Genomic DNA, 18330 nt, shown 5'->3' on the forward strand with positions numbered 1-18330 from the left:
CAACCTTGTTGGGATGCAGCATGTGTGAAAAGTAACAACACATGTCGGCAGTGCCCATATCACATGTTGGGGGGGGGGGGCAAGGAAGGTTTATGCTCATCATGTGATGTGTTTGTGCAGCAAGTGAGCTTCTGTAGAAAGAGTGAGTCATACAGCTAAGAGTTAAACAATTAGAAAACATTTAACTAATTCCTGCTTGCTGCTGAGCATTATGATGATATCTCCTGTCCTCGCCAATAGTTGCATTCAGGCTTCAACTGCCGTAACTGTTTCACTGTCTGACTTTGCATACAATTAGCATGCCAGACGTGCTTGATGGTAGTACCAATACTTATTTTTTTACAACCCTGCTTTGGATTTTATACTGTGTTTAACAAGCATAAATGTGTGCCACATTTTTCAGAAACCTTCTGCGGAGGGTAAGAGGGGAGGGTTTGTTTTTTTGGGGGGGGGGGGGTTTAAAGAGAATGACCAGTCGTCTGTGTAGGTTCTCATTCATCCAGGTCATCGTAGATCGAAGCGAAGTAAAATCTGGTCAACTGGACGTAAGTTTATCTTGTTCAAGATAAACTTACGTCCAGTTGACCAGATTTTACTTCGCTTCGAGAATGACCAGTCATTTCAACTAGTAGCTATTGATTAACAAACACAGGCCTCATCTGGCTTAGAGAGGATTTCATTGCAGAAAGGGGTGGAAGGTGTCGTTAAGGATTAAAACACCTTTTCACAGTGAGAGACACAACAGTAGGAGCTGTTGGGAGCATTTTATGTGCCAGTTACAACCCACGAGACAATACATTCCTTACACCTCCTCAGCTCATTCCAATATAACGACCAATCAAACTTGCCACCATGTTGCCTGAAGAAGCAACACACCTTTAGAGAGGAATGCCAGAAAGTATGTGAAAATAGTAGAGGCTGGCAGGAAATCTCCCGCTTCATTCAACCATGTCACCTATGTCAGACGACAGCAATACTGGTGGGTAAATAGTCCTGATTGTCCCCAGCCTTATTTTAAGTGGAAGGAATTCCAGATGGACAGATTATTGCATTCACAAGCTTGTTGTGGACACTCAATCTCATGACACTGTTTTCTGACTGCATGTTATCTGTTTATAGGTTGTTGGTCAGGGTGAGAAGGCTTCTGCCTGAGGAGGGCCATTATGCTCTCTCCATTATGGGATTTTTCGCTTGCTGTTTATACAGTATTGTTATGACCTGAGCAAATGTTTTCCTCTGTACATTTGCAGCTGCTATTCCATGCTGACCATGGTGGTCTCTGTGTAAATATTAGCCAGCTCTGAGTGGAGGACAATGAGGAAGCGACAGGACGAGGAGGAGGGGGTTGCATTTGAAGACATTCAAGGATGGATTTCCAAATGAAACAGAGAGATGACATCATGGCAAAGTCAGCTAGTAGGAACATGGAGAGGCCTGGTAATGCAACACCATACATAAACAGTGGACAGCTGTATTTATAGGAGATTGTCTCATGGTTCTATCTGCCTCCATAAATCCTATTATCTGAGCTGCATCCATTCGCCTGCCCGGTATAGCAGATTTGGCTTATCAAGTGCTGTGCAGTTATCACTATTGTTGTGACAGCAGCCGAGATGAAAACTGGTCACTTCGATGATGATCAGACATTACCTCATCATCGGATAAAGTCCAATGGCAGTTAATGTGCATCTAAGAGCTATTTAGTAAAATTGTCAACAGCTGTTGGGTATTACTCAGGCTTACCTCCTTATTGTTGTCCCAGGGACCCCACAATGGGCCCTCAATTTGAAATCTAACAACTATATTTTCACATCGGTTTGAACTTGTATGTTAGTATCAGGACTGGCGTACCACAGATGTGATGGTAGTGCACCTGCTGCAACTCTTTAAATAGCAGTTTCACTTATCTGAGATGCTGATAACTTAAGTCAGACAAGCCAAAACAACAACTCCAACAGTCACAGTCATACACACAGATTTAGCAGTTCACTTACGTATCTTCGCAGCTTTTTTTCCGGTGGGGACTTTCTCAGCCAACCTTGGAGGATGACTTCTCCGCCACTCATGTTTGGAAGAGTCTGCTGTGTCTTGCTGCCCTAAAACTGCTGACTGTCACTAGTACATGACGGTTCTAAAAAGGTTAGCCTGCTCGGTCACTGTGCTGTCGGCGTTTGGCTCTGGCTGGCGCAGTCTGCTCCCCCCATTTGAAAAAAACAAAACAAAACCAAAAAAAAAACAAAAAACAAAAAAAGTAGTGCTGGTCGGAGATGTTGGCAGTCGTTCCTGGTGGTGTACACTCCGCGTGCACAATACCGGTCGGTGTTGACAAAAAGAGGTGGAACTCTACTCTGGGGGAATTACGCACAGCCAGCTGACGAGAAGCCGCGGGGAAACTCAACTGATCCAGGGTGAGGAAGTATCCCAGGGTGTCTGCAGTTTGTTTTCTTCAACTCACACCACGCCCACCGCGCGGCGCGAGGGAGAGGCTGCGACGGGATAACCGGAGTTGGCCTGTTACGAATTAAAATAATGCAGGAAATTATCCAAATCTTAACAGTATGTTACTTCATGTTTTCTGCATTCAAGCAAAACGTATGTTCCTGTAATATTTTATTCCAAAAGCTCATCTGATTTAAAATCATTTTGGCTACGATCATTTCATATTATTATAACAGTCGTGTTCTTAAATACCATATATGTCAGTGATTCTAGATAGAGGCGTGTTAAAAAGCTTGTCTTTTTTTGTTTAATACCGCTATTCTTGATTAAATAAAAATACTTTCCAATGTGGATGGTAGAAAAACACACCATCTTGTGGAAAATTGAAGTATAGCGACTCTTGAAAGCAAAAGTGCAGTTAATCTGGAAAAAAACAATACAAACCAACCTACGTGAGGTACATAAAACACATAATGTGATTACATGAAAAGCTGCTCCAAGAAGCAATTAAATAGCTAATGGATGAATTTCTACATGCCTAGAGGAAGTCTCATTTATCTATCATTTAAAAGACCAATGTCTGTGTCCACATTTCAGGTGCAGACAATAATTTACAATTTAAAGGCAAAACATTCATATGTATACATTACTCATGATTTGCTTTATTTCTTTGCACTTGTGTCGTTTTTACTTGCTAGTTAATCGACTTCATCATGCCTCTACTGCATTCATTTGATGTTTTTTTTATTTGCAATAAAAAATGAAATTAAATAAATGCAAAACAATGTTTACTATTCAGTTTATTAGATATCTGAAAGATGGGAAAAGCTCTTCATGGATATGAAATTCAGAGGGTTCTCAGTTTCAGCTGTATTACAAAACACAAGAACGGTAGAATCGAGGAAAGGGAATCGTATCTTTTATGTTGTCTACCCCAAGGATGCACTGCAAATAACGTTCAAATCCCATTCCAAAGCCACCATGAGGGACAGAGCCAAACTTCCTCAAGTCCAGATACCTGCAAATATATAACATGTTATTAAACCTCATGGCCAGGAAGTGTTCGTGTTGCTGATGTGAATATGCACTATGTTGTTGCGTTTACCAGCTGTAGGTGTCTTGCAGTCCACTCCTGAAACATACAATGAATATTAGGGACATATGCACAAGAAAACAAAACATATCTGATCTCTGACTTGGAATAAAAACATTCTCAATTTCTCTGCATGTTTATTTGTACCAAATGTTGGAAATATTAGGTTTAAATTTGGGGAAATAGATACATTATTCTGCATTTGAATCTTATATTGCAAAGGTGACAAAGTTTCCTCTTGATCCAGGGATAATGTGATCCAAAACAACCATTCTGCCGTAAACTCTACCTTTACTAAGAGAAAGACTTTGAGTTTTGACTGATGATGTACGTGGTATATTAATTTAACGACATTCTTATTATGGAGATTGGAGTTTGCAGTGGTGTAGGATAGGACTGCATTATATTGAGGTATTTCTAATGTTTTGGCCAAATCAAATACCTATGAGGCAGAATATTAGATGAAAAAACTCTGGACATAATGTCTTCCAGTACAACATCACCACCCACTTCCTTTTCACACATTGTTGCTCTCTGAAGTGATAAAGATATGGATACAATGTTGTGAATAGTTGTATAAAGATTTCTTTGTTTGGTTTGGGTGGCTTATGGTTTGAAAATGTGCATGCTATCCAAGAGTGTATCTCTTTGGATTGTGAAAATACAAATAAATGTAAGCAGACTTTGATCAATATAGGCAATCAGCATGGCCAATGTAATATCCCTGGAGAGTGTGTTCTTACGCTTCCAACCGCGCCCTAAGCAGATCCAGTCTCTCTTCTCTCAGTGAGCCTCCAAAGAGCTCTCCAACTCCTGGCACAAGAAGGTCCACTGCAGCTGCCTGCACATAACCACCATCAGCTTCGATTTACCAATAGCTGCAATAACCCCGCTGACATTACAAGGTGGGAATCGATCGGACGAATCATTGATTCACACTGGATCTCTAACAGTCAAACTAGGCCTTACCGTGTGCTTAGGATGGTCCTGGTTGTCTCTTGCATAAAAAGGTTTGAGATCATAGGGATAATCAGTGACAAAGACTGGAATGTTGCCACAATGTTTCACTAGATACTTCTCATGCTCTGTCTGAAGGTCACAACCCCACTGTAAAAAAAGAAGAGCTAAGGTCAAGAAAGGGTCCTGAGGAATAATAGTGTTCGTAGCAAAGTTACACTAGAAAGGAGAAAAATAAAACCACTTACGTTTGTTGGGAAGACAAATGTCTCTGAGCTGCGACTTAGGATGTCTATAGCCTCACTATAGGTAATCCTAAAAGAAGATAATATATAGGGGTCTCAATATTTGCTGTTATTCTTTATAATTAGAATTAATTATTCGCACCTGTCATGTCAATAAAAACAGAGACTTACACAGGGAATCTCTGCTTTACCATTGCATCTACAGCAGCCTGAGATGTAAAAGGAAAAATATGTAAATTGAGATGCATGTCGAGTACCAAGGTTACATGAGCGCATTAAATAAGTGTCCTTCAGGACTCACCCTGTGTCCAGGAGTCACATGCTTGTGAAATAAATCCACATCCTTTGCACAGTGCGCCAAGACGTGCTCTGTGGCCAACCTGAACATGTCCTCCATGACCTAAGAAGCGGGTCCAGTTCAATGATTAAAGCATTCCTGGGTAACTGTGGACAAGAGCCACTTTAAAATTCACATCAGGTAGGTGCAAAGTTTCAACTTTTGTGCACAGATAAGGCAATGTGACATTGGTTTCCTTGATCTGAGTTACATGATCATTTTTAGAGAATAAGCCAGTCTGTACTAACTGCTTTTTATTTAAGGTTTGTGGTAAAACTTATGAAACAAAGATAACTTGTTCATGTTAAAAGTGATGCTTTACTATCATACAGCAATGTTGTATTCAATGGCAAGCGTACCCTTGTGAGATCCTCTAAGGACTGTGTGAAGGAGACCTCAGCCTCCACCATGTAAAACTCAGCTAGGTGGCGCCTGCTTTGGGAGTTTTCTGCACGAAACGTTGGCCCAAATGAGTAGACTCGATGACAAGCCCTTCAAGAGGACAAGTGACAAGGCATAATTAGAAGTGTATTGAAGTGTGAGTCCACTTATATCTGCAGCGGAACACGACAAGAGAAATTTATGAACTTAATCTCACCCTGACATCACCTCCAAATGAAGCTGACCGGAGACAGTCAGGAAGGCTGGAACAGAGAAAAAGTTCTTGTCATCTTCATTCTCTGAGACAGGAGGAGGCTGCAGAGAGAGCAGAGGTCAGCTCGTTTGAAACTGATGTTATCAATCTATGTGTGATGAATGTGTGACGCATTGTCATGCAATGCAGGTAATCCCACATGTTTACCACAAATGACCTGGATTCTTAAGAAGCTAAAATATTGCATAAAATGCTATAATATTAGAGCCTTAAATTTCAGAGCAGCAGATTCTCACCTCAATCCGAAACAGCTCTCCAGCTCCTTCACAGTCATTTGAGGTGATAATTGGAGTGTGAATCTGCACAAAGCCATTTTCCTAAAAAAAACAAAGCAAACAAACAAAGAAATCAATAAATACATCTTACTGTGCATTCCGTTGAAATTTCTCTATTTATGGTCTCACCTTGAAATATGAGTGAATTGCTGAAGTAGCCTCACTTCGTATTCTCAACAGGGAACCAAAGACATTGGTTCTACACCTGAGATGAGGAAACTGGCGAATATATTCCAGCTCGTGTCTCTTTTTGATTTTGAACGGAAAATCCTCAACAACGGATGACAAAAATGATGATGTTAATTCAACTTTCCTTTCCAACTTATTAACTAAAACTTACTTTAAAATGTTAAAATGAAGCCTGAACTTTGATAAAAGTAATCAAGTAAAGGATGCTTGTCTGCGGAGATCATCGTCCTTACCACAGGGTCACATTCTCCAACCACACGGATTTTTTCTGCTTCCAGTTCAATCGGCTGTTTTTGATGTGTACTTTTCTTAAGGACACCTGTGATCTCAACAGCACTACCAAATGTGAGCAACCTTAATTTAAGAAAAAAACAAGAGAAAACCTGCATTTTCAGTGTGTTCACACCGATTACATTCATTGCACATTAAATAAAACAGAAGTTCTTACGAATCATTCAACTTTGAACTGGCAACTATTTGCAACAACTGCAAGCAGCTCCCATCGCTCACATCCAGGAAGAGATTTGCCTTTTGTGATCTGACAGAGCGAACCCATCCCTACGAGAGAGAGAGAGAAAGAGAGAGAGAAAGAGAGACAGTTAACAGCTCCCCTTGGTAACAGACATGTCTTCTTTTTGCTTGCATGTAATATTCATGAACCAGGGTGCTGAAATCGAGAGAATTAACTTCCCTCAGCAGAATATTAAAGAAATGTATATAGGTGGTATCAACATACATTTGAAATCATTGGGGAAGCAATGGGAGAAAATCAGTGGCATGAAATGGGATATTTAAGAGTTTAATCACAGATCTCTAAGGGACAAATAGTGGGGGAAATGGTGTATGTGTAAGGACAAGTACAGGTTTATTTAAAGACAAAGACTGTGGGCCTTGTCGTAGATAAATCTTGTAATTAAGTGCCTCGTCAGGATCCACCTTTGAAGTTCCAGTATGTCTATGGGATCATAATTATGGTCTTTGATCCCAGGTAGAATGAACATCTGAACAACCGCAACCTGGTAATGCTATTTTACATAACTTCTTACGAGAACAAATACATACGAAAGCTTTCTAGTACTAATTTTTAGAGTTGGACTTAATTCAGGGTGTTGGCCATACTGTTTATTTTGTGGACAAAAATACACAAAGGTTATTCGATTTGTCAAATTCTGTTGACTAAATCTAAAATAAAACAACAACAATAATAATCAAATGGACTCAAACGGAGCCCAAAATGATAAAAACAGCAGTCAGTTTTTATCAATTAAAACTAAGTTCAGGTTGTCAATGAGTAAAATGACATTAAAATTGTCAGATTTATTTGTCAACAGGTTGGCAGGATTAAAACTGGACTAAATTAAGAAAAAAAACATTGATAAACACAACTTGTTTGGGGAACTGGGCCTTAAATCTTCTGGGGTGACACGGTGTAACAAAACTATTGTATTCTTGACCAATAATGATATAATAAGCTATATTTTCTAAACAAATCTTTGTAAATTACCTGGAACGTTATACAGTGCAATATATTCCTGAGTTACATTTGGTTCACAGTGCTTTAAAATAATTTGATTTTGTTACATGCCCCACCCAGGCAATGGAACTAGAAACCTATTTTACGGCTACAGCCCCTATAAGAGGCGCTGGGGACAGGTAAACAAGCCTCGACTTCCTTATTAACTATCTGGGGGAAGACTATGTTTCATTACTTTGTAGGACTAATCTAGCTAGTGCACACTATTTTTCTGAGAGTGTGACTCATGTCAGTCAGGGGGCTAATTAAGAATCACAGTGCAAATATATAAGCATAGGCAAATCTATAAGGTTATCTTCATTCATAATGTGTGTAGCACTACTGGTGACAATGACTTAGTCCTCACTAACACGGAAAGCAAAAGCAGAGGACCACCTCATGAGTCATTATGAAAGAATAAAGCTTAGTGCATTGATAAGGTGATTATAGATCAAATTAGAATCACTCGAAAAAAGATAAATAGTGCTAAGGGACCAGCTTCCCTGCTGGACTTTGCATTATACGTGTAAAGAGTAGCTGCTCCAAAGAAGAATACAGGCAAGCTTGCACACGAATTCTAATGGTAGTTATAAAGCAAGATTAAAGGGCAATGAAACAGAAAAGTCTGAGTGTACCCATGCAGCATGTTAGGCTGATTATTATTCAGCACAAATAATAATGAAATATCGACTGATAAATAAAAGCGTTCATGTTACCTGCACTTTCACATTTGTTCCCACTTCAGCACCTGACAGGGCTTCGGATACTCTAATTTTTCTTGGTGTCTTCTTACAGTAATAACGAATATTATTTAGCAGTACTACACGACACACAGAACTGATAGTTGGCGAAAGAGGAAGCGTTTTAGCAGCAGCCTGAAACATCGCGGCAGACGCTGAACCTCCCGACAGCAAACCCGCTAAAAACACATGCTGCGACCATTTAAAGCAACACAAAATAATACGCTTAGTTGTGTTTCCACGCGTATTTCACTCTGTTTTGATTTGACTTTCACGTTGTGTTTCTTCTTGGACCGTTTCACTTCCTGGTTGGCTGTTTCGCTATTCGTCCAGTTCAGTCACGTGGATAAAAAAGCAGCCAACCAGGGTTGGATCTGTCAAAGCCGTTCTGCCTGTGCTCATGGGAGAGGCAGTTTTCTTGAAAATGGGTCAGTTTGGAACAAAATTCCAATGATAATGAGATCATATTTTTCTAGTTTATGTAAATGATGTAATTTGTAGACATTATACACATAAACTCGTATATTAGATGGAAATTAACCGTTTTAATTCTCAAGGTAAGAGCAAAATACCATCCCTTAAAAACGGTGAAGCTTAACTTAAACTGAATGAGACATGAGAAATATATACATTTTATCAAATTTGGAAAGTTTTTGACATCTAAATGTACCTTTCCACCTAATACAGATATGGAAAAAAATAGAGCAATATTCAGGGAATTACATTGAATTCCTTTTATGTTCTGTAAGTCCCTGTCTGTTACTAAGGGTAATTTATTTAATAAAGCATGGTATGTGTGTGTGTGTGTGTGTGTGTGTGTGTGTGTGCGCGCGCGCGTGTGTGTGCGCGCGTGCGTGCGTGTGTGTGTGTGATTTTTTAAAAATGTAAATCATTCTAAAGACATCCGGCTACAATGTAAAAAAATAGATAAATGTCATCAAACAAGTTTATTTCTACATGCAAGAAATTTTTAATAGGCCAGCACACATGGGTTGATTCATGGTTTTAGGCTAATGAGGCAAGCATGGCAGATATCACAACTACCTGGAAATACTGTTTAATCTTACATGATGTATCTGCCATCAGTGTGAGGTCCATTTGTGCGTAAACCTCGTTAATTCAATACCCACAATGACACTGGGTCTATTCCCATCATTTGCAGCTAGTGTAAATCAGATCATGCCAGCGATGTAATAAGATGCCACAGACAATTACTCACCTGGCCTCGCCTGTCAGCTCTGGAGCCCCTGGTCTGGGTCTGGCAGCAAACAGAGAGCTGGGTGTCTCCACCTCCGGCTGCTTATGACACATCATCATTAAACCTCACATGATGCATTTGAAAAGTCAGCAGTGTCATTGATATTAATTATCTCCAGCATGGATGGAGCAATTATGCACATGGGTGCATCTTAATGGGGAGCGGAACAATTCTATTTTCTGATTCATTGACAAAGAGCGCAAAACATAACTGGCAAATTACTGAAGTTGAGCAGGTTTGTATTATATATCCGTATCTTTGGAGCAAAATTGAAATTTTGAGACAATCAGATCTATTGTAGTTTGTAATCAGGAGAAAATTATCCTTAATTATTTATCAGAGGGAAAAAAAAGAAATATAATTTTCAGGAAATGTTTGGAATCAAATCTTATCTAAGATTCATACCAGTGAAGTTTGCTTTCTTTCTCATAAACATCATGCAGTAACTCCTTCTACCACAAGGTAGTGCTGTAGCTCTGTGAGACAATAGGCCTTTTCTTCCGAATACCCACCTACTGTAGATTTATTCATTTACCCCTGAGTTGCCTCCAATATATTATTCATTTATTGCTCCAAGGTCTACTGAAATGGAAACAAGCTGGTATTGTTATGTTCTCTCTGCAGTTCTATCAAGAATAATGCAAAAGGACCTGCTGGCTTTCACTGGCAGCAGATAGTGAATTCAGGTTGCATCCAGGAACTGTTTTCAAAGCATCAATAGCAAGGTTGAGATATCCCTAGTGTTTCTGACTTGATTTGTAATTTCCCCCCTTTCTGCTGGCTTGACACGTTCTGTGACAACTTGCACGTGGGAGAGATGCTTGATAGCATGTCACAAGTATTTATATTTCCACAGACACAAATCCTCCCTCACAAACCACAAGGCAATATATGCATGAAAGAAGGTGAAAAGAGTATGCTCTTCTGTCCGTATAAAATTCTTGCAAACTAAGAAGACGGAGAAAAAAAGCCCTTAAAGTAAAATGTTATCCGACATTACCCATGCAATAAATCAAGAATAGTAGAAGATTCATAGTTCTCTGTTCATGGAACCTTTGTAGATAGAGGAGTTGTTTGGCAGAGGCCTAACAACCTTATTTGAGCTTAACAACTTGTTAAAATCAATACATGATTAGTCAGCAAAACAAAGAATTTTGCTGTAAAAGCTTGGCTCTCAGGAGGATCACGGAACTTAAAGGGCAAGTGCATCCTTTGCTCTCAGCAGGCCTGCCTGTCTAGTGGTTGCAGCATTGTATCGACAGTATCTCCTGTTCCTTCCACCAGCCTCCAACAGCTCCTCCAAATATTCTGCATTCTCAAATGGAAGGGGGCATTGATTTTATGTAACATGGCTCGTTAAGTGCTGATTAGACCATTACAGTGATGTGATTTCAGGGAATGGGTTATGTGACAGGCGACCGAACACAAATCAAACGGAACTAACAACCCCTTATTGAAAGAGATTTGGGCTGTTGCACTTCTTGACCTAAAAGTCTGTAGTTACTACCAGAGCGCTGCTGTGTTTGTGTCTGCTATTTCTAATCAACCGGCCTCAGAATTCTGCACTTTAGAGAACAGTCCATCCAGAACTGTGTTCAAGAACTTCACTTCAGGGAAAGGAGGATGTGCAGCCATTGTAGGATAATCAATTTCATACAGCAGCAAACTTTTACTGTTGCTCAAGTGAAAGGATTTATTATTTTTTTCCTCTTGTTGTATGTCAACTAACTAACTTAGTATTTTGAATTTTTGTGGATCCTTGAAGTAAGAAATTTGTGGCTGTCCTGGGAACAAGCCAGCTATCGAGATGGGTTTGTCTCTCAGCCACTGAGTGATTGAAACTTGCTTGCTGGACTTTTACCACTGGGTGTTCCTTTTTCAAAATGAATCAGCGCAGATGAACTAAGGAGACCAGCGCCACAATGATGCAATGTTCTCTCCTACACTCTGATTAGAGGTTAGCTGATTGCAGGTCTAATGAGATTACAAAACCAGATCTGAGGAAATTTGTTTCTATGCTGAGATGGTTGCTGCTGGTATTTCATGTAGCTGCCTTTCAACTGGGTGGACCAGTGAATCAGATGCTAAAACAAATTACAGCCGCTATATGAGAACACGTGTGCTTATTAATATGGTGTTTAATTTCTCCAGATAACAAGATAAATTAACCCTCTATCCAAAGAAAATGAGCTTGAGATAAAGTCATTCATTTTAAACACTAGATACACAGCCATTCTCATCTTCTGGCTTTGACGATTACCCAATCTGGTTTAAGATCCAGATCAGATCACACATCACATTTTCAAACACTTACCAATATAGTCCAGCCATAAAGTAAATTTGGACCTAGTCTTGTTAAGGGACCCTGGATTGACTGCTTCTCTCAAATGCCTTGTGAGGGGATAGACAGGCCAATATATGACACATGGTATGAATGAAAAGTATGTGTGAATGCTCCTCATGTTTAGATGAGAAATGTATTTTTCCAAATTAAAAGTTCCTGTGGTGCTGAAAAGGAGCTTCACCCTGCACTCAAACCTCCCGTAATTCACTACCCATTGAAATTTGGTGAATAATAGTTAAAACAGTTAAATCTCTGATCAGGCAATTCCTCTTTCTCGATCTTATCTATCACCTTACTGTTACTTTTTTGTGTGACTTGTTGAAAATCCATCATGAGACGTTCTTGAGCTTATGCTGTGAAACTGTGAAGTAAAAACCCAGCAACTCTTGAGAGTTGGTGGAGGAGGTTGCTGTGTGTAAGGTTAACAAACATATTGGTTTTTCAGATCAAAACATCCAATTTCATATATGAAACACCGGGGTATTTCTTTCACACTTATGCTATTAAAAACAATCCCCAGACCTAGTGGAGAAACAGAGTCATGTCAGTAGGAACATTAGTAATATTACAGCTTGAAATGTCACATCACTTTACAACTTGAAGGATTTATCTGCCTCCACTGGGAGTATGTAAAGACATATGACTAAGAATAGATGATGAGTTAATGATGCTGTTGATATGTTACAATTAAGAGCTTACACAGGCTACTGTCATATGAAACAATTTTCATTCACACCACATTCTTTACAGCTGTATGGCTTACCAGTACATTATGAAAAATACAGTGCACTGATCTAATTGCATATAACTCCTTATCGTTGTTTCCAGGATCATTTAAAGCAATTATAATAAATGCTGCCTTTTCATTGTTAGGAATGTGTTAGAGTTTGTGCCTTGTGAAAGCTCTAGTCGCCTGTAAGAGCACCTATGTGGGAGTGTTTACTGTACATTTAACTGTTGTTGTATTTAATATGATAATTGCCAACATACATAAAGTTCAAAATCTCTCGTTTCACAGAAAAATACAGAGTGTACATAAGAAAAGAGGAAAAACAATCTTTTGTGAAAACATGATAAAATGTGTTCCCTCAAAGCAATCAAAGAATGGAAACAATATAGCTTATGGCCACTAATTATTCAGAAGAGCGGGGGCTAGTTCTATTATTTATTGTGGCAATTAAGTGATAACATTATGGGATTATGTTATTTCTCATGGCCACAAATTGATAACACTGTGGGAACAAGTTATATCTCATTATCTCATGGTCATGAATCAATCAAGTTGTCGGAGAATACAAATATCTTGTCTACACAAAATATTCAAATTGAGTGGAAAAATTACATTTTGTGGTTACAAATTAATACGGTTTTAGAATAAGATACATCCCATAGCTGGAAATTAATCAAATTGTTGGGCGGAGCTATATCATGTGACCACAAATGAATGGAATTGTGGGATCAAGTTATATCTCAAGACCACAAGTGATTCAAAGAGTGAGAACAACTTATATCTCACGGTCTTAGAATATTTTCCATCTCCCTCTATGACAAATTTCCATGGAAATACCCAAATTCCAATTGATTGTGTTTTATCCCCTCCTGTCTTGTTGGTTTTTGGGTCTGGATCATCATTGAGATTATTTCTCAAAAGACATTCCACTTTCTCAGAAAAATTCCATTGAGTCACATATATTTCCAGGTAGCGGTCATATTTTATTATGATTTGGAGCAGCAAGCCTTTGCAATTCCCTGAGGACAATTTTTTTTTTTTAATCTCCCGAAACCTGCTGCTAACTGCCACAAGGTTACCTTATCTGCGCATATGCATACAGATATACCTTTATAGTTATTAACTTTCCAGAAGAGGTCACATTTTTATATCCAACCTCAAACATGTCGGTTTGTTTGTCAGTCTGTCCCTTTATTTGTGGAAATCAACTGTTTGTAAAACTACAAGCCACATGTAAAAATTAACCACTTAATTCGACTGCAGAGAAAACTGTTATTATCCCCTACAGCTGTTACTGTCAAATATTATCTACTTTGTCTTGAAATATCTGCAACAGGCTATATTACTGTTGATAGAAATAACAGTTAACTATGGGGCCAATTCAGTGTTAGTTAAATTCTGCTCTCCCTCTCTCCTGCCTACTTATTCAGCAGGGTCTATGAATTGTTGCTGGCATTCATGAAACAGGACATTGTGTCTTTCCTGTAGACAAACGGCAAACTGCAAATGAGCAGTGAGAGCTGCTCTTTTCTATTTGTGTGGGTGCATTCCTCCACAGCCCTATCATTAATGTGTCCTTCCCCCCACTGATTTATTTCATTTACCTCCTCTGTTGAAGCAAGAACAATCTGACGATAAGTGGAAGATAACCAGTTCATTCCCTTTTAGCAAAACATTATTGAAGCAGAACAGAAATATCTTGTTACCCTTCGACACACACTGTAATTTGAATTGAGGAAACGTCTGCAGGTCCGGTTTGACTCCTCTGTAGGCAAGAATTTCGGAGACATGTATATTTAATCACAAAGGTCAGAGTGCTGAAGTAACTTGTGTAAGGCCCTCGAGGCGGTACAGTGTCTTTGTCAAGGGCAGTTTGAAAAGTTAGATAATGTTCTACGTGTGTGTTATAACACTTCTACTCACACTCAGTCTGTCTGTCTGTGTTGTGTCCCACTGTCCTGCTCTAAATCTACGAGTGATTACATCACATTAGAAAGCAGATTCTTCCTCTCTTGCTTTCTTACAACAGCAACAATCCTCTTTAGTAGATGTTGGCACCAGCTCTCTCAGCAGCATCTCACCATAAATCTATGACTCATTATTTTAGTTTATTCAACTAACCTCTAGTTACCCAAACAATGGGAGTTACTGTCTGCTTGAATACCCACATCTTAATTTCAGTGCGCACATGGAAAAACCAAAGTATTTTTCAATTTATTTTTAAAAATGGAGGCCTGACCTTGTATTTTTATGTTAATTATAAAGCAATTAAGAGCCGACTCTCAATCAATCTTTATCTGTCCACATATGTGCTTTTTGTTCAAAGAAATATAAAGATTTGCATTGGGATGCAGAAATTTGCTTTCGTACAACACACCACTGTCTACAAACTGATTTATTTTAGCTCCGCATCTTCTGACTATTAAATCATGACCAAAAGAGCTGGTGAACGCAGCATATAACATATTCTGAATGAGCTATTTTTGGCTATCTGTATAAGTGTACTTGATTATTTTTGCCTCCACATCTCATTAGAAGCTGTTCTTTCAATCATGTCAAATTTAAGGGGCATTCTAGTCAAATATCAGCTGTGTTTTATGATAGTATCTTGCGGGAAAGGTCAATATGCCACACAACAGCTGCATTTAAGCTTTTCCTTAAGAGCTCGCAAATGGTAAGTGACAATAGGTCAAGGACATGTCCAGTAATCATTGTGTTTCGAGGATGGGTTTGTGTGTAGGTGTGTATCTGTCTAGGAAGAGGTCAAAATTTTATTAGTTAAAGGTTTACAGAAAAGAAAACTCAGCAACTTCAGACTATTTCAACTGGCACCTTATTTGTATGGGTAAATGAAATCAGAGGCCAGATGTGTCATAAGTCGACTTCACAAAGTGGAAATGAATTCCCCAAGGCTGAGCCACTAGTAATGGGTCCAAAGGTTCCAGAACCAAAATAATACTGTCAGATGAACATTGGGCTTCAGACTGAAAAAAACATGGAGCAAATTCAATGGACGGCATAAAAAAGAAAGATTCTGACAGCCTTCTCGTCCTTAGGGGCATCATTCCCACGGAATTGTGTTTTTAACTTACAACTGCATCTTATATTTCAAGATGTTTTGAGTCTGCAAAATCTTTAAATAAACTTATATAAGAGTGTATAATTTTCTTCATTTTATTAGTTTGACTTTTTCTGTTTAGTAATGTGTCTTGTCCTTGACAGGTTGGACTACAGGCCACACAGAAAAATTGCTGTTTGTCATGGGTTGTCTTTGGATGAAAAATGGCTTTTCTTCAAATCTATTATCTGTATTAAAAAAGACACCTCATATAAATCAATCAATCTGAGCGGCTTCTGTGACAGATCAATGCTCTTCCTCACCCGCTTTGTTTAGAACTCACATAATACATTCACTTAAGTGTCACAAAGTTAACAGAAATCCGAACAGCTGACTATCATTTTAAAACTCTTACTGTATTAAATCACCTCACGAGAAAAATATGACGTTCATTCTAACAGAAATAACATCCAAGATGGCTTGAAGAGCTCAAGGAGTTCAGGGATTTCGACATGCTCATATTATTTCAACCTTTTGACCTAAAGAAAGCTGGCTAATTTAAAGAATACACAACCTTTCCTCGGCTTTATGTATTTTTAATGTGGCCTGCTGCTAAATACTTTGCAGAAGCCCAAGTCCATTAAATATACATATGCTTTGTGTCAACCCTGACAACAGAGTATCTCCACTGAGGACAAATCGAAGCTCTATGGCTGCTCTTTGCTTCAGTTTAATGATCCCTCTCTTTCATCAGGCAACACGTTGAAATGTGGAATGTATGTAGAATAATTTAAAGGTTTGTTGGAATTTTTTCTCACACTGGCATTGTACATTCTGGGACAAATTTCTAAAAACGTTTTTCATTTTCTTTGCTACTGTAGACGTGTTAACATTGAGTAATAATGACAGGTCCTCATTACATAGACAGAAATCAGGAACACCTATTTATTCTTGGACTTAAAGTGCGAGATGATAAGAAGAACCTTTCAGTCAAACCAAAGGCTTCAACATACTCAAACAGATACTTATCCTTTACAATGGGAAGATCTGACCTAGGCATAATTAGTCTAATAAAAGCATTAGATATGCTGTCAATATGATTTGCATAACATACAAAGGCAGGTTCATTCCTGAATTCAAGCTGTGTCAATGTGACTTAAAAATGCAGAAGTGACATTTCTGTGGGTCCTTTGTTCACACCTGCCAGGGGAAATGTGATGGGAGACAGCAGCTGCAGCTGCGGCCTCTGCCTCCCGTGGGTCCAGCAAGACCACTAAGACCCTGCTGGAGTCCAGTACACATCCACCTCACACACTCAGGGGATGTAATTGTGGAAAAAATGAAAAGAAAAAAAAAATTCACCTTTTACCTGATAGGATTAAAATCTTACAGCGTACATTCCAATGCAGTCCACCACGACAATTCATTGTAATTCATTGGAGTTAAGACAATTTTGTATCTCAAAAAAGAACAAATAATGAGCTAAAATAACCAAAAAATGTAAATACATAAATTCAAGTACACTCACCCCCCCCCCCAAAAAATGCCAAAAAGAATAGCATCACCTACTGCAAAGTTAGCAGCCTTTACTTTGACCAGTTAAGTTTATCGTCAGCAATAGCCATGATTAAAATGAGATTAGGAGAATTACTATCTTAGTTACACTGACGGGCAGACCCTAATTCCTAGAGCCTGTGTCCAAGGGCCATGACATATCCCACCTGCGCCCATGGGTCACTCTGTGGACAACATTAGCATTAACAAAGCACTTGCCAGCATGACATATACCATCTGCGTGATAGAGGTGAAAACAAGATTCAGTTGTGAATAGAACGCTTCTCAAACATGCCAATGTCAAATAGTCAGTTCTGAAAGGAACACACAGACTTTTGAAAAAATTATGCTGCTTAGAAGTTTCAGGTACTGTATATATCTGACTCTAAAATTACAATATCTCATTGTTATTTGAAAGTGAATACTATAACAATCATAAAGCAATTAATGCAGGCAAAGACTGTTTTGGAGAAAAGTGTGTTCGGCGACTTTAAATTGAGCTACAGAATGATACACAGCCCATCCCTACCATTCACTGCACTAAACTAATATATATCTCTTTTTCTGGCTTTTGCAAAGAAAGCAAATAAGAGTGAGCGCAGAGGCCTTTGTGGGGAAAATATAAACCAGATTCTCGGAGTGTGTTTCAAATTTTTTTTGTGAAAAGATTCTCATTCAAAAAACACTTCATTAGCAGTAGGAATAGGCAGTCACTCAAACACACTGGACAAATTTTCTGATTCTGAATTGTTGTTCTGACATGTCCTCTGTGGGCATTGAGTCGAGCTGCAATGCCAAACTGCTGAAATCAATTTCTGGGGTGGTTTTATATTGAAATATGCTGGAGCTGTAAATTTTTACAGCTGAATTGATATGCCAGCTTGCAACATGCCAAATGCCCTCTCATGGCTGACTTGTGAAATCTGTGGTACTGTGATGGGGC

The 18330-nt window shown here is 38.8% G+C and overlaps 2 protein-coding genes across 5 annotated transcripts in view; both read right to left on the bottom strand.

Annotated features, from left to right (window-relative positions):
- Window positions 1-2610, bottom strand: part of gab2 (GRB2-associated binding protein 2) — a 33772-nt gene extending 31162 nt beyond the window's left edge. Inside the window, exon 1 of one of the 3 annotated variants that reach the window (XM_086216465.1) lies at window positions 1995-2610. In XM_086216465.1, coding sequence (XP_086072591.1) covers window positions 1995-2066 — 72 coding nt within the window. In that variant the 5' untranslated portion in view covers window positions 2067-2610. Of the gene's footprint in view, window positions 1-1743; window positions 1837-1994 lie in introns of those variants that run through there. The other 2 variants (XM_086216464.1, XM_086216466.1) reach the window with 2 other exon arrangements.
- Window positions 2611-3212: 602 nt separating this feature from the next.
- Window positions 3213-8770, bottom strand: nars2 (asparaginyl-tRNA synthetase 2, mitochondrial). Of its 2 annotated transcripts, none has more exons than XM_086216468.1 (14): window positions 6927-7052; window positions 6639-6748; window positions 6424-6544; window positions 6131-6271; window positions 5963-6043; window positions 5670-5767; window positions 5431-5563; window positions 5036-5134; window positions 4906-4943; window positions 4738-4804; window positions 4502-4639; window positions 4276-4373; window positions 3545-3571; window positions 3213-3457 (listed from the first exon to the last, which is right to left on the bottom strand). In XM_086216468.1, exons 1-14 carry the CDS (start codon window positions 6936-6938, stop codon window positions 3313-3315), a joined length of 1308 nt encoding a protein of 435 aa, XP_086072594.1. In that variant the 5' UTR covers window positions 6939-7052; the 3' UTR covers window positions 3213-3312. The 2 variants fall into 2 exon arrangements, with proteins under 2 accessions (XP_086072594.1, XP_086072593.1); XM_086216467.1 differs by lacking the exon at window positions 6927-7052 and adding an exon at window positions 8420-8770 and having other exon boundaries at window positions 3219-3457.
- Window positions 8771-18330: the final 9560 nt, after the last annotated feature.

This window comes from Aulostomus chinensis, chromosome 10, assembly GCF_037954235.1.
Source record: "Aulostomus chinensis isolate RoL2024-O1b breed Wild chromosome 10, RoL_Achi_v1.0, whole genome shotgun sequence".
Taxonomy (NCBI): Eukaryota; Metazoa; Chordata; class Actinopteri; order Syngnathiformes; family Aulostomidae; genus Aulostomus; species Aulostomus chinensis.

Bases quoted from the DNA above. Each gene is read 5' to 3' on its own strand.
- nars2 (XM_086216467.1), bottom strand. From the start codon at position 8,587: ATGTTTCAGGCTGCTGCTAAAACGCTTCCTCTTTCGCCAACTATCAGT. The intron at 5,564-5,669 runs GTGAGATTAAGT...GTCCTCTTGAAG, and splicing joins CATTTGGAGGTGATGTCAGG to GGCTTGTCATCGAGTCTACT. The intron at 4,805-4,905 runs GTAAGTCTCTGT...ATCTTCTTTTAG, and splicing joins GTAAAGCAGAGATTCCCTGT to GATTACCTATAGTGAGGCTA.